The sequence below is a fragment of the Buteo buteo genome, chromosome 5, assembly GCF_964188355.1.
Source record: "Buteo buteo chromosome 5, bButBut1.hap1.1, whole genome shotgun sequence".
NCBI classification, from domain to species: Eukaryota; Metazoa; Chordata; class Aves; order Accipitriformes; family Accipitridae; genus Buteo; species Buteo buteo.
The window spans coordinates 15,310,968-15,326,860 of NC_134175.1; the positions used below are offsets into that span (position 1 = coordinate 15,310,968).

At 39.0% G+C, this 15,893-nt stretch overlaps 1 protein-coding gene across 4 annotated transcripts in view; it reads left to right on the top strand.

Moving 5' to 3' along the window:
* The window catches only part of ERBB4 (erb-b2 receptor tyrosine kinase 4), a 662,107-nt gene that overhangs the window by 517,605 nt on the left and 128,609 nt on the right, over nucleotides 1-15,893 (top strand). For all 4 annotated transcript variants that reach the window (XM_075027921.1, XM_075027923.1, XM_075027919.1 and 1 more), the window contains exons 17-19: nucleotides 6,825-6,957; nucleotides 9,630-9,752; nucleotides 11,451-11,549. In XM_075027921.1, coding sequence (XP_074884022.1) covers nucleotides 6,825-6,957; nucleotides 9,630-9,752; nucleotides 11,451-11,549 — 355 coding nt within the window. The remainder of the gene's footprint in view (nucleotides 1-6,824; nucleotides 6,958-9,629; nucleotides 9,753-11,450; nucleotides 11,550-15,893) is intronic.

Genomic DNA, 15,893 nt, shown 5'->3' on the forward strand with positions numbered 1-15,893 from the left:
TTTATGTTTCTATTTGAGAAAAGCATGTGTTCTTATTAATAATTTCATGTATACAGACATAACTGTAGAGCCAATTGACTGCAACTGGCTGCAGAGAAGCAGGCCAAGTTTATTGCTTCTAACAGGAATGCTTTATGCAGGGAGAAACCCTGAGCTGATGTTGATGGTTTTAGTTTCAGAGCAGTCCCTCAGCGCCCATGGTCATTACAGGTCTAGTTTTCTTTATTTAAAGCAAAATATTGCTCTTCCCAAAGAAAATGGGAAATATGACAAGTTTATAAAGAGGATTGTTCTTTTACTTGATGAACTGGCTTCACCTGTGAGTCCAATCTAGTGGATATAACTGGCTTTCTGTCACAGATAAATCAATCTACATTATATCGGGCCTGACTTGGCATATTTTACAAGGAAAGTTAATCTGTTTACTTAAAGTACAAGCCTCAAAACAAAGTCAATGTGCACGTTCTTAACAATAGAATTCCTTTTTTATGTTGTGGCAGAAGAGAAAAATCTCAGCTTAAAAACAGTGCAAGAGATGTCATATGGGCTTTTCAGTTTTATAGGGAGAGAAGCTCATGAAAAGCCTCCATATGGATACTGTAATCCCAGAGTTTTCAGTATTTATTCCTAGTCAACTGTATTAACAGGGAGTTAAAATTGAGAGTTCTTAGTAATTTCTGGTGAAAACATAAGTGTGGTTGTTCTAAATTATGCCATTCAGATTTAAAACTAGTTTTAAAGAAATTCATTGTGCACTGTGTGTGCTTAATGATAATAAAGATGTCATAAATTTATAATCGATACATGTTAATGTCTAGAATTCTAGGTTATATTCATTTTCAAAGCTATATTTCATATTTTTTCTTTGTCCTCATTTATTTTGCTGAGTGGAATGAGGACTCCTACCTTTTTTAAAAAAACGAGGCATGAGTAGGATACAATTTTACAGTTTAAGGAATGCACATAATGTATTCGTTTGCATCTTGTTGGTGTTTTGTTTTCAGTAAACACTCTGATAACCAAAATATGTGCAAACCTTCAGCAAATGATGTCACCATATGTTAAAACATTTTGATGTATCCTAACAGCACAGTTGCTCTCAACAGCACATCTTGGTTAGTGGTATACTAGAGGAGGAAAGGGTGTACACTGTCAATTAGAGACGGCAAGTCTCTGTTCCGCACATGTTCTGTTCATCTGGCAAAGCTGCTGAAAAAACTTTGAGCATACAAATAACTTGATTATAGTGATCTAGAAAAGTCCTTAAATACGTGCTTGAGGAAGGCTTCAATATAGGAGCCAGTGTGGGTAAGGAAAAACCAATTTTGACTACAGATATGTTTGTCAGCATTAGCCTTGTCCAAAGTGAAAACTGGTTTTGATGTTTAACTGCTGAATGGACTGCAACATTGTGGTCATTTTGCATATTGAAGAGTTGTGGCTAGAACTGCCTGCCACCAACCAGAGTTTAACTACAGCTAGTTGACAGTACAATAGAATGCAGTTTGCCTGTATCTAGATTAAATGCAGAATTGGTAGTAATTGTGAGATCAGCTGTGAGTTAAAATTTGTGTTTACACATGATAAAAATTCCTGGTCTGTACATAAATGGTGACATTTGTCAGTGTTCAAACACCCTGAGATTAGGTGGAGAAAGGGGGAAGGGAGCCTTGTTCTTGAAAAAGAAAAATATAAAGCAAAGCACCTCTTAATGTGAATAACATTAGATGAATTCTTCCCACCCCCGGGGAGTACCATTTTGTGAACACTAGGCACTCTGGAACTTATAGTTGTAGAGCTCTGCCAGGGCAGTGCTGCACAGCAGGGAGAAGATATTAAAACATACACAAATTTGCTTCCCAGTCTGGTTGTTTATCTTGTATATTTTAAATACTAAGATTATCATTCCAGGATTAGCGGAATCTGTTAGATCTCTAGAAGTGCAGCTTCAAAGTCGGCTGAACTCCCCACTGATGGAAGGAGTGAGGAATGCAGAGCGAATGAATCATCTATCAGGAAAAAATAATGCCTTGGTAATGAAATTTTCCAAGAAGTGACTGCTTCACAAATATTCAGGGTTGTAATGAATTCTGTTTGGATATATAGATAAAATTCAAAGAAGGGGAAGGTAGGGAAGGTTGAGGCAGGAACTTAAAGCCCTCTGACAGCTTGGCTTCAAAGCTTGGATTAATGCCAAAGATAGGAAAACAGGTGTTCTTTCTCAGCCCTACTCCATGGGCCACAATTCTATTTCCTTTCCCCTTCTGCTGCACTCTCCAGTCAAGAGTATGAGACCGTACACTCATCTAAATCAGTAATTAGGCTTTAATACTTGGTCTCAAAGCACTGTGGGAATTGCAGGTGTTTTATGTTTTGGAGTGGATGGAATGATATGAGCCCCTCTGTTGAGCATCCTTGTGCATCTTGGAATACTAACTTTGAACTTTTTGTCTCGGTTTTCGTGTGTGGGAGTGGGTGTTACATGCTTCTAAATATGAAAATACAGTACACATTTTAAAAGAAATATGTATCATTCATTTCTCCTAAGGGAATACTAGAATCTTAATTTCAACTTCTAGCTACAGACAGACAGTTTCCGGTTGAAAAGGCAGGATTTTACACATGATTTTTTTTTCCGTACCGCTGCCTCCCCTGCTGCTGCCTTTTCCAATCATTAATTGGGTTTTCTGTCCTCAGTTAAGGGGGGTGTGGGAGATAACAAATTAATTATGTGGGGTTGAGTTACAATTCAGGGCCATATTTCTTGGATGGCTAAGTCTATTTTGATGAGCGTGAAAGTCCAGAGACACCTAGCAGAGACCGTTTTCTTCCTCTGGGGTAGATTTTCTGTGTGTAAAGGAAAGTAGTGGCTATATCAGGAGTTTCCTGTTGGTGCGTTCATGGTGGAGCTGAAAGGAGTGTAAGCTAGGATTGACTTTTGGTTGTCCATTATTTATGCTGGACAGGCAGGACTGACATGGGACTACCTCTCTTTGCTTGACTTTAGCCTTTTTGAGCCCTAACAGAGAAGTGAGGCCTCTATGTTTTTAAGAATTACTTTAACAAAATGGGGGGTTTTGATAGTGAAATTTTTGTCTCTGCATCAATATTGCTCCTGTTAACTTTCATGGAATTAGTTTTAAGTGGACAGTAATCTGAGGTGGGCAAATGTAGCCAATTGCTTTCACAGAGATGGCTGCAGGACAGTAATGTAGCAAAAATATAAGTGGATTAAGCCCTTAATGCTATGAGATAAGGAGATCTGTGTGTCCAGCTGTATGTGAAGCTGAACTGTTGGTTAGATGCATATGCAAAAAAAGGATTGGATTAAAAAAACAAAACGGGAGAGAGGTTTTGTGTCTTCAGCAATATCTCTGATCAGCACCACCTTGCAGGGATCCATGTTAAACAACCTTAACAATTATGTAAAAGAAAGGTAAACAGCATGTTAATGAAATTCACCAGGGTATTAAATGTAAGACACCGCAGACACGAAAACAGTAGAGAAATGATACAGGAGAATTGAAGATATTAGTAGAATAGATAGAAAAGCAAATTCACTGTAATGAACATAAGTAAAAATAACCCAGATGAGGTAGGTGACATGCAGAAAACGGGGCTTAGAAAATCATCTACATATGGTTGGAAACAACAGTGAAGTGCACTGATGATACCAGAAAGCACTGAAGGCAGTGACTTATCGTTTGGAAGTGTAGCAAATAAAACACGCGATTGTTGACTTTGGGGCTTAGCTCAGAAGCGGCATGAGGGGAAGCTGCATGGTATACAATCGCATCCATTTCGGTCTGTGATGTTTGTGTCTGTCATGATTTTTGTGCAAGGATAGTGGACTTAGGAGTGAAGACAACTGATCGCTATTTGAGTTGAAAATAGAACTTTTTCTGTATTTCAGTTATTTGTTTAGCATTTAAATATGCTTTTTCTCACATGCTATATTATTCCTTTTACGCTGCCTTTTTAAGCTTGCTTAACAGTGTGTTTAGATGGTACCTCCTGCAAATTCAGATATAATATGCAATTACAGCATATTTCACATTAATGACTAAATACTTGTTTGGTGAAGTTTTTGAAAATTATTTAATTTTTTTCAATTCACTACTAAAATTGATGAGGACTTTCTTTTAAAGTCAGTGAGAGCTGACATGATAGATCGTAAAGATTCATTTTGAACCCCTGTACTCTATAACAATAAAAGGGCTGCAAAGAATGTTTAACTTAATTTTATTTTCTTCACTACTCATTATATCTCCTTTGGAACCATTTCCTTATTACGGTCTATCATGTAAATACCATTTGGACCATTTTTAGTGTAGACAGTACCATAAAACTCTAATTATTTATTTTGACAGCTGTTATGGTAGTTATTAATATGCACTTCAAAGCCGAGAGCTCTCCTGCCTGTTTTGTCAGTCAGTGGTTTGGTGGTGGTTGTTAAAAACTACATCATTGTTCATACAGCATTAAAAAAAAATAAAAATTCCTCTGCTCAACACCATTAGTCAGTACTAGCTCCATAGAAGTCTTTTGATGTCCAGTGTTTTTCTTAATTGCTTATTAAAGAGTTTCTTGCATCAGTATCATGGAAAGCACATGCAAATGAGGAGGAGTGTTGTTTTGGGTGGATATGCCAGGTCCTTTAATCCAAGCTCTGCACTCAAAATTGGCAGAGTAACCAAGGGGATTAGAAAAGGCAATGTGTCTTAAGGCCAAACTAGATGAAGGAGGAGTGTCTCTGCCTGAGGAGTAGGTGGTACTGGACTTGTGTTTCCCAAACATCATAATCCATTTCACAGCCAGACAACATTCAGCTTCCTTTATTTGCAGTCTTTACGGTTTCCATCGCAAAGTCTTTGAACTATAATAGGCCTTACAGTTTTGTAATCTTAATGTGTTTTCCCTTGGCAAGCCTGATAGTGGTGCTTTAAACATGGTGCTTTAATAACTGAATGTGGGAGTATGAGGCTTTGTCTCTGTTAACATGAAGCGAGTGACACAATAGGATTGGATCTGGAGGATGAAATGGGTAATGGTCCCAATGTCTAGGCTATGTTTGCTGCAAGGGATTTTTCTTTGGGTTAGCTCTAGTCTGATCCTGTGGACATTAATGCCAGTTACAGGTTGGAGCACATTAGGTGCACTCCAGAAACTTATCTTCTGGTTTGTATCTGAAATAAATCCAGGTTGCATGCTTTGAGACCTCTCTGAACCAAACTGCAGTAACAAGGGACAGTTAGGACAGTACAGAGATGGGCTTCAAAATGGTACTCAGTGGTATTGTAGACACACCTTAATATACCAAACCAGGTTAGATGGCACTGCTTCCCACTGCTCTGCTTTGAGGTAGGACATAAAAAGAAGAATAAAGGGTCAGATAAATCAATTCACTATTTCTGTGGGAGACTCCTTTAAATTTTCAATAGCTGTGTGGTACATATTTATTAATAGGCCATAATGTGTCTTTCATCATCATTCAGACATAACCAAGGAAGGCTGTTAAAGCATAGCAGTGATATTTCCACAATCTTGAGAATAGTTAACTTATTTCCTGTAGTTACCAAGCAGTAGGTTCAGCACCATTTATACTCTGCTGTTGTCATGCTGTCTCTTTTTACCCATTTTTTCAGCTACTGTCCAGCCATTGTTGGAGGGATGTTAAATGCTGTGAGTGTGTTTATGTTGGTAAATTGTTGGTATGCTGTGAAAATGCCTAAACGAAGGTTTTGGTTTGGAGGCTTTTACCCACCCTTAGAGATGGAGCAGGGAGAGAGAGAAAGAAAACTGAGTCAAAGCAACTATTGCTTGACTTTTTTCTTCAGAGGGAGCCTGCTTTTCTCCACTGACTGTGTAGGCAGTCTCCAAATGTGGGCAACTAAGTCAGAGTGACTCTCCGAGACAATCTTTTTGGTTTGTGCTTGTGTAGCATCTACTGTGATGCTAGCCTAGTATATCTTATCACTATGGATAAACAAATTAGTGATTGTAGCTCATGCTGCTCAAGAGCCTGGAAAGCTGAAAGGAGTTATAGGAGTGGTGGGGGGACAACAGGTCTTGTGCAAAAGCTGAGCCTTGCTTGGCATTGTTCACAGAGTTTTTTAGCTCCAACACATCAGTCTTTTGGTCTGGGATTTGGCTGTGCTGAAAAGCCACAGCAAAACCAGATGGGTGCAACCATAACCCCTGACCAAAATGTTTGTGTGTAATAGTAATGAACCAGGAGTTCCAAGAGGGTGTGTGGTTCTAGTCATGAATTACGTCTTTCAAATATAAATATCCTCTACTTGAGGAAGGTGTACGAGTATGATGCCTCCGGATTTGTCTATGAAACACCATGTTTGAAGTTGCCTCTCACTTTCTCCATATTCAGGAAGGCACGTCATACTGGTAGTTTGGGCATTTTTCATTAGTTTGTTTTCCCCTAAATGCACAAGCCCATGAGTTAATCTAGATGGAACCAAAGAGTAAGCATAGTTAAAGCTCTTGCAGGAAAACTGCAGGTACTTGTATCCTCATTTTGCCATTGCAGATTTGCGTTTGCCATCAAAGTGCATGTTGTGTCTCCTTGTCCACACGACTCCTCACATGTGCATGGCAGTTTGAAAAAAGTAGAATTGGTATATTGACTAAAAACAAGAAAAGTCATACCATATGTTAATGTGTTTCCCCTGACTTCCCATTTGGACTGACTTAGAAATTCTGGTGATTAGGCAGTTAATAAGCTTTCCAAGTGATTGTGTTTTATGTACCTAACCGTTCTTCGGTCTCTCACCCTACCTAAAAATAAAGTTTGTGATTCTGATTGCTAGAACCCCTTTGATTGCTGCGGGAGTTATTGGTGGCCTCTTCATCATCGTCATTGTGGGCCTGACATTTGCCGTGTATGTTCGGCGCAAAAGCATTAAAAAGAAGAGAGCATTGCGAAGATTCCTGGAGACTGAGGTGAGAGTGTGCTTCATCTCACAGAGTATTTGAAAAGATGTGCAGAGCCGTTCTGCTGTTATATTAAAGGTGTTCAGGTCTTCAATCCAGTTACCAGAGAGGTCTGTAGAAATCTTTTTGCTAACTTCTGCAGGACTAAACTGATGGAATGAATGAAGCTATTTCAAGATGCTACTTTTCTGTACATACGTAGATTCATGGCTTCTGAAGACCAAAAAAGATCCATGTGATCACGAAGTCATGTTCCATCAGATGTTTGAACTTCCATCCTGCTTTCAATTGAGCTTCTATCCCAGTTCATCAGTACATTTAGCAGCTCTGATGCTTAAATATTACAGGTTTTCATCCAGTGCATACTGAGGTCAACTTTAAGACTGAAGAAAGTTCCTTCAGCAAGCTCTGAAGCAAACTTAAGCTCATCAGGAATGCTTAAATGCAGAGACTGTCACTTAACTGTTGTTCCCTGTGCCTACATTGCCTTTATGGTCCAGATTTTGTCAAAGCCTGTAGTCATGATCAGTAATAATAATGTATTTTATTAAACTGAGATAATTCCCAGAGCTTAATCAAATGAAGTTTGCAATTCTACTGGCAAAAATATGTAGTGGAGCTATAGGAAAGAGTGTGGTGCCCACTCCATCCCGTTCTTTGAAATGCTGGTAGTGGAGGGGGCAATCTAGGAAGTATATTTAAACATAATATTAAATAGTTATCTGTCAGCTACAGCAAAGATGATTACTACCATCTCCTCAGTCCTACACTTGAGACACTTTACAAGTGATGATATATTTAAATTAGGGTCCTCCTTTGTTAAGACAATAAAGCTTGGGAATAGTGATTCTTTGACAAGGCTTTGTTAACAATGCTGTTTTCTGTTCTGTTCCAAGGGTCCTGCTCCCACTCATCTCCACTGTAGAACCTGGGAGCAAATGATTTGCGTATCCCCAGTCTGTTTGCCTAAGTATCTTTATGCTTGGCTAGAATTTTTGTTGCTTATTATTACTTTTCAGCTGTATAGAAAGCTTAACAATACTTGGTGCCTTTAAATACATAAATCTTGCTATTGCATCAGCCCCTACTTAAGCATAAATTATTTTAAGCAGGTAGTTTTTATTGTATTTGGGAGGTATTGTCTTTGAAGTCCAGCTCTCATTCTCCATTTGGTCAGATAAAAGCTGTGGCTGACAGTAGTTCCTGAGGGACCAAGGCCTCCTACTGAACATATGGGGAAGCTGTTGTCTTGGCTTAGAAACTGAAGATTAAATCATGAGCATCCCAAGATAGACACACAAGCAACTATCGCTTCAGCTAAAGTCTCTGTTTCTAGCTGGAGGCTGTAACAGACCTATTCTTTCTGTAGATCAGTCTCTGTAAAACTCTACAAGCGCTTTTTTAGACCCCCACAATGCTTCTCCCTGCCGTACCTGTGTTGGTAGACTGTGGCACAAAAGCTGTTTTCACGTTTCGCAAACTGAAAATACAGAAGTGTACTGCCAGTCTGTCTACTTTTCTTTTACAGTGAACCTTTTTTCTTTCACTGTGTAAGTACTGGACATCTAAAGTGGGAAGGAGGAAAGAGAAATCACTGTAAAAAAAGCACACCTCACAGATTATTTCTGTGATAACCTGACTTGTTGCTGTTTGATTTTTATGTTTTCTTACCCCAATAATTTCCAGATACTGGTATTTTTACCTGAACAAAACTAATTAGTGTGGTCAACTAATTAAGTAGTTAATTAAGTCAACTAATTAAGTAGTTCATGATGCTCAAAGAGCCATAGAAGCAGTTCTCAAACTGCAGAGCATGGTGCATTAAACCTTGTAAACAGACAACTTTGAAATGGTGCAGTGGTTTCAAACCAATCTGAGTAGGAGTAGCCCTGAATTATTTTCCTCATCCTGTAAAGGAACAGGCTATTTTTCATTGTTTAGAGTATTGTCCTTTTCATGTATTTTTAATTTATTTTTAAAGAAGCATTGTTTTTCTGGCAGAGACAGTATAACATTGAGATCTGAGAGCATTTTTAACTGAATGTGCCATTGTGGTTCATTTACAGTTTCTTGGGACATCTTAAGCAAATTGTTTAATTGTGCCTTTCTTGCAATAAATTAGTGGCTGTTATAAATTAGTGGTCTGCTATAAGACGTTTTCTCCTTAAAGCTGCCCTCCTGTGTGGTATAACAGAAATTCGGAAAATAGTCCCTTCCCAAAACAGAATAAGAACGTGATGAGCCATTAAGTCAGGGCTATTAAAAAGAAATGTGGCCAACTCAAAAGACAATGAAATGGGCAAAAATAGAATATGGTGCACTGATAATAAATGCTGTATTTCGGTCATGTAGAAAATTTTTATACTGCCTCCATTAACAAAAGTCCTTGGGTGTGTTATTGTGACACCAATTCAATTTCCAGTTCGTAATTCCATCACGCAGTTCCTGGTGGAAATTATTACATGTTGAGTGAGGATTTTCTTTATCAGGTCTCTTGGTTCATAGCATTGCTCATTTGCTTTTGAAGGTGAGAAATCCCTCCACAAGTTGGCAGGTCAATGGTCAATAGATCCCACCACTGTCTTATTCCAGTATTTAGTTGGATTGGTTGTTTTCAGTATAAACTTCTGATGGGTCTTCACATTATCACATATTTAAGACTGTTGGATTTTCCTTCATAGCTTGTGGAACCCTTGACTCCAAGTGGCACAGCACCCAATCAAGCACAGCTTCGTATCCTGAAGGAAACTGAGCTGAAACGAGTAAAGGTTCTTGGCTCCGGAGCCTTTGGAACTGTATACAAGGTAAGAGTCTTCACCATACAGCAGTGGGTTCCCTCATGTAACTTTTGAACCGTCAAGTTCTGCATTGCAGCAAAGCACCCTGTATTGTGTGTGGGTTCGTGAGCCCTACTTATCTGGGAAACTCAGGAGACTGGAATTGTGTGGGAGGAGTGAATCTTCAGGTTCAAATGTTGACTTCAGTTTTAATCACGCATGCAGTTATTATTTCTTGCTGAGAAAAGGAGTGTCAGCCACAATCATTCTTGCATGCAAGAGGACTACACCAGCTGGGCTGTCTTGATATTAAATGCAGCGTCAAAGTTTGTTCATTCTGTTGTTTCATAATGGCTTTACAGTACACTTTTGGAAAGCTAGATAAACTTTGTCTCTCATTTCACAAGTCACATGGATCTTGTAATAGCAATAATACCTTGTAAAACAATATTGTCATTAGCTAAACCATGATACTTTTTGTTTCTTCCATTGAAATAAAAAAGATGAGTTATGTCAATGCACCCTGTAACAACCAGGATATAAGAGCAGAACCAATAGGGGAAAAAATGTAGGGGTCGGCGTTCGGAAGATCTCGCATTGTCACGGAAAGTTAGAGGGTTAGTCGCAGCCTTGTGATGTACCTGTAACCCCACCTCCCCTTGTTAGTATAAAAGGAATTAACTGCGCAATAAAAGGCGGAAGTTGGCGCTCACACTGCGTGTGTTATCTGTCTCTTTCCCTGGTCCGGGCCGACCAGTGATCTAAGCGTGGCACCTTGATATGTAGCGAATGCTACAAAAATACTTCCGTTAAAGATGAGGGTTTTTAAGATCTGTTGGTCATGTCCAAATCTCAAAGGCATGAAGTAGGGCTTAATGGGCAAGTCAAACCAATCACCCAGCCCTTTGGGAGCAACCCAAACCTGCCAAATCAAGGTGGTAGGTCAGAGCAGTGAAGGAGGACAGATACTGCATCTATCTTCAAACTGGGGAGGAGGTGGAGGAAGTAGAGACCAGGTCACTACAGCTACAAGGTCATGGGAATACATTTTTGAATAATCAGTTTGAATATACTTAGACAATAATAAAGTAGTAGAGATGGGTACCATGAGGTTGCCAAGAACACAGCAATAGTCACGAAGGATGGAAAAGTAGCCTGGGAGACACACAGCTTGTGAATTTTAATTTTAAAGTTTACTCTTTAGCCATCTAAGCTTTTAATTCTCAGATATCAATTAATTAGAGAAATAGCCCCTAAATATATTGTTCTTAGAATGTCCTGTCCCTTCATGAGAGTATGACCTGGTGATAATCAGTTTTGAGAATTTCTTGATAGCTTAAGTGAGTTCAGCATCAGAATCCAGAGAGAAAATCCAGATTTTTTGTTTAATTTTATCAGAATCAATAGTCAATGGAAAAAGTATGCGCATCACTGACGTGCTGACATTACTCTAGAAACCTGGTTGTGGACAGGAAAATCAAGGGGGCCTGATGAGGATGTTTACTAATACAAAAATCTTTCATTTTACCTAGGGGTTTACTTCTGGTGTGAGAATTAGTTTTGTAGGTTTTTCTATTATTTTATAGCTGTGTGTATTCTCAGTTCTGAGGTTCATAACTGATCTGCATAATGTGACAGAATGCATCAAAAAGAACTGTAACTCTGCATGAAGTTTTTATAATTGTTGTCTTATTAGTCTTATGTCACTTTTTCTTCTTTTTCTAGGGTATTTGGGTCCCCGAAGGAGAAACCGTAAAGATTCCTGTGGCCATTAAGATCCTTAATGAGACCACTGGTCCAAAAGCCAATGTGGAGTTCATGGATGTAAGTAAGAGATGATCAGTGTCTTTGAGTTTTGGTGGGGATGTGTCTTTCTGTAGTCCACAGAGATTGTAAAGAGGAATTTCTGCCAGTTTTCTTTCCTTATATTTAAATAGCAGAAGGAGGCTTGTACACAGGACCAGTATTGTGCTGATGTTCAGCAAGTGCTACAGTATCATGTCCCTAGAACCACTCAGCTATTGAGATTTTCTGTGTAGGCCATTTGCCTCCTTCCCTTAGTCTTTGACAAGCTGTCTCAGTATTAATGCATATCCATAGCATTCTCTATTGCAGCAATGTTCAAACAAACAAAGAAAACCAACCAACCAAAACCAACCAGCCAAGGTTACACCTAAGCTGCGGGTAGGTCAGTGCTGCTTTTCTGAAGCTATAGAGCTAGGCAGATCTATATAAGGCAATGCTCTGCCCTGTTTAGTTTATTGCATGTAGATCATTCCATTCCAGAACCATAAGTACCTGGGCTACCAGGGTAATGCCAGTCCCATGGTAATGAAGGGCTGGGGTTTTCATTGTGCAGATGTCACAGACCCTTAAGATGCTTGGAGTTTTCTTATAAATGGTCTTCCCATCAGTGGAAGGCTGAAACTCCTCTATCTCATGTGCCAGATTATTTTATCTTTCCATGGCAGAGCAACTAGAGATGAGAGAGAAGGAGTTGTAGGGGAGCATCCTACCACGTATGTGAGTCTCAGCTGGTGCAGACCTCACAGGAACAGAAATTCAGCCTCGGCTCTCTTCTGCTTCAGTGTTCCTGAGAACTAAGCACTAAGAATCTGGGAGCTGTCAGCAGCAGCAAAGCATAACAGGGAGGGGAAAATAAAATGTGCTGGATATTAAAAGCTGTTTTGCTTTACTAATCTGAAATATTGTTGAGAGGTCAAGATCATAATTTTCATGAATGTTCTATGTTCACAGATATTACGCACTCTGTCAACATCAAGCCTCATTGACATTGTGAATGCGTATGTCCTATTCAGTGACAATTTTTGACAAATCACAAAAATTTGCACTTTTTTGTAAATCCCTCTTGTGAACTTGAAAATTACATATGAGTTTTAAGTCTTGAAGAGCTGTTCAGTGTTTAGACTTAATTTGGTTACCATTAATGAGACTGGAAACCACAAGGAGAATGTACTCTCGTTATATAGGCTATTCTTCCATCTAGAAATGAATAGAAATATACAGTTATGGATTTAGCTGTTTCAGACAAACTATCATGTGTGAGTTCTTAGACAATTGAACGAAGGCTGTATAGATGAAGGGATTTCCTGTGCTTTTTACAGAGAACTGCACGTTTATGTAGATGACATTCAGTAATCATTGTGCACAACTAAATTAAAAAAAGGACGTTTTGGCCCTGTTCAAAAGGAATTAATTGCACTAAAGGGATAAAGAGTATTAAATGTTTGCTTAATGAACAAAATAATGGTCAAGACTATTGTTAATGGTAGAGCTGGAGAAAGAGGAGAGCTGGTATTCAGCACACTTTTGAAGTCAACGTGCAGGGAGTGCAAGGACACTGAATGCAACCTGCGCTCCATGTCTGATGCTGGCAGTCAGTGATGTAGATTCCAGCCTCAAAATGAGGGAATTGTCAGTGGAACAGAGCAACTTGCACCAGCTTAGGATCTGACCCCTGATCTGATAGAGAAATAATAGTAATATCTCCTTCTCTGATATTGATTAACCTTGAAGCACTCTACAAAGAAAACATAAAGTCCTGGTTAAAAGACAGACTTACTTGTCTGGCGTTTCATAGCTCAGCTTGATCAGCTGACTTAATTCACCGGACCACATTTCCTTCCAGTGTATGCATCATAACATCTGATAAATGGCTCAGAAATTATGAAGGTTTTTTGGAAACTCTGGAGATTTTAACTATGTAAGGTACAGCCACACTAGGAAAGTTTCTCTTTAAATTAACAGTTTCTCATGAGTCTCTGACCCAGTGGTAACAAGATGAGAGAAAAGTTAAAGTTATTTTTAGTCCTAGAGGTTAATAATAACCTTACACGTTATTTTTAATCATAATAAAAAAAATTGCACTCCATCATTAGTTGATATAAGTGACAATAAGGAGAAAAAAGATGTTTTGTATCAATGCTGCATTTGATATATGTACAGTGGTCTGTAACATCCTTTGCTGTACAGCATTGTTGAAGATTTAACTTCATTCTTTTGAAACAATTGCTCATGCAATTGTACAGACATTCCTGCCGTCCTCACCTCTTAACCCAGTCATTTATTTTGTGCAACAAGCCATATTTTTAAAGAGAATGGCCTAGGCATTGTTTATGGTTTTAGTGTGACCACTCCTCTCTGTCCCAGAAAGGACATAGTTTTCAACTTTTTAAAATTTTAAGCTATTATGAGGAGATAACTTAATTATCTTTCATTGAAGAGTAAGTTATAGTAGAAAAATGTGTTTTACTCATTCTCACTCCAAGGCTTTGGTCAGTATAACTGTCTGGATAAAACTTGATACTGTTTACTGGTGTTATTTTATGAGGAAAATTTAAGTGTACATATGAAAGCAAAATGTATCAGTTGTGATTTCAGTAAAAAGAGTATTATGAGTAGTTGTTGGTTAAAAGCAGTTGTATCAGACTTTTTAAAGGCATATAGGTGGCTAAGTGCCATTATGAACATAGTGGGGGTTAACTCTTAAATAAGTGTCTGACATGTTGGTTGTGAATGGGAAGAGGAGGTTAGTGGGAAGGATTTGTCATTATATGAGTCACACCCTTGACTTTTGGGGTTTTGTACTTGTCAAGTACAGGTGTGCTTTTGTCAGCAGTTACTTCTTACTCGATTGTGTATGTCCTTGTACTTGCAAGTAAAACTTAGCATTCCTTTTAGAGAGGCTCTAGAAAATGTAAAGCCTCTTGTAAACAGCAGTTTGTGTACAGAGAGAGTAATTGGGACATTTCAGTGTCTACAGAAATGGCTAGTACAGATATTAGTGGCATTGTCCATAGGGTCTGGTTAAAACTTCTAATGTTGGCAGAATTTAAGTCTAAAAGTGCTCTGCGAGCTGCTGAAATTCTGCTAAATGTTATGCTAAAAGAGTAAAGAACAACAATTTGGCTACTAGGCTGTCATTTCAGCACCTTGAACACCCACTAATGGATCTGTAATGGCTATAATGATATAATGCATGATGTTAGCACCTGCTATGGCCAAACACTTTCCACCCTTCTCCCATCAGGGGATGATGAATTGGCCATCACCAAAAAGTACATCCCCTATTTGGAATGTTTCTTCGAGGAGTTACAGCAGAGTCTACTTGTCCGGCTTTCTCCACACATTCCCAGCTGGCTCTCTTTCTTTTACTCTGCTCCCTGCTTTCTTACATAGTTTTTATCACTGCAGTAGTCCGTGTCTGTTACAGCAGTGCAAGCTGATGTCTAGCAAGTAACCCATACTGCCTTCTCCAGGGCAGAAGCAGAATGTATATGTGGACTTCTATGGATTTGTTTTCACCGTGCAGAGATTATTGCTACTGTTTTGTAAAATGTAGGTTTACCTTTTTTTCCACTTATTTCTAAATACATATTATCTCTGGAATAATTTCAAAGTCTAAAGAATTTCCCTTCAGGTGTTGAAATGGTTAGGTGCTTAAGTTGTGGGGCGTAGTTTCTCCTCCCTGTTTGGCTGGTCACACTTCATCATCCCCAGAAGGGCGCTGGAATTTGATTCAGAGTGCAGGCATTCTTGCTGCTGGTCTGCAGTCTGGGAAAGCTTGCAGCTTGCAAGCATGGCTGGGAGGGGAGTCACCAGCTGACACAGAGGGTATCAGGAGAGAAGGATATCCTACTCCTCACCCTAAGCCTGGTAAAAGAATACATGAGGGTCCTGAGTGTTTGGGAGGAAAGAGAGGCTTGTTGTGACGAAAAAAGGCAAATAGGCAGCTAAGAGGCTACTTGATAGTAGAACAGGGGCTTCTAATTTCACTTGTGAAAACAATTTCCCCTCCTCAGCCTCAAATGATTTGACTGTTATGATTGTCTGATAAGTCAAGTAGCCATTGGCCTGATCACGTGCTTTAACATTAAACCAGATGCTCGACTGATAATGTAATCCATTCTAAAGTCATGCTGCAGTTGTAAAGCATAGCAAACCATCTTTGAGGCTAAAAAAAATATATTTAAACTAACTTGTTGTGGGAAAACAGACAATTGATGAGGGCCTTTCCTCTCTAGCCCTCTAAGCCTGATGTTTCCAGGAAGTAATCCTGAGCTGTGATTCTGTCCAGGGTTTTGATCCACTTACAAGTTTAATCTATCCTCTCTGAACTTAAATGCTCCATTATCTGTTAGAAAATAA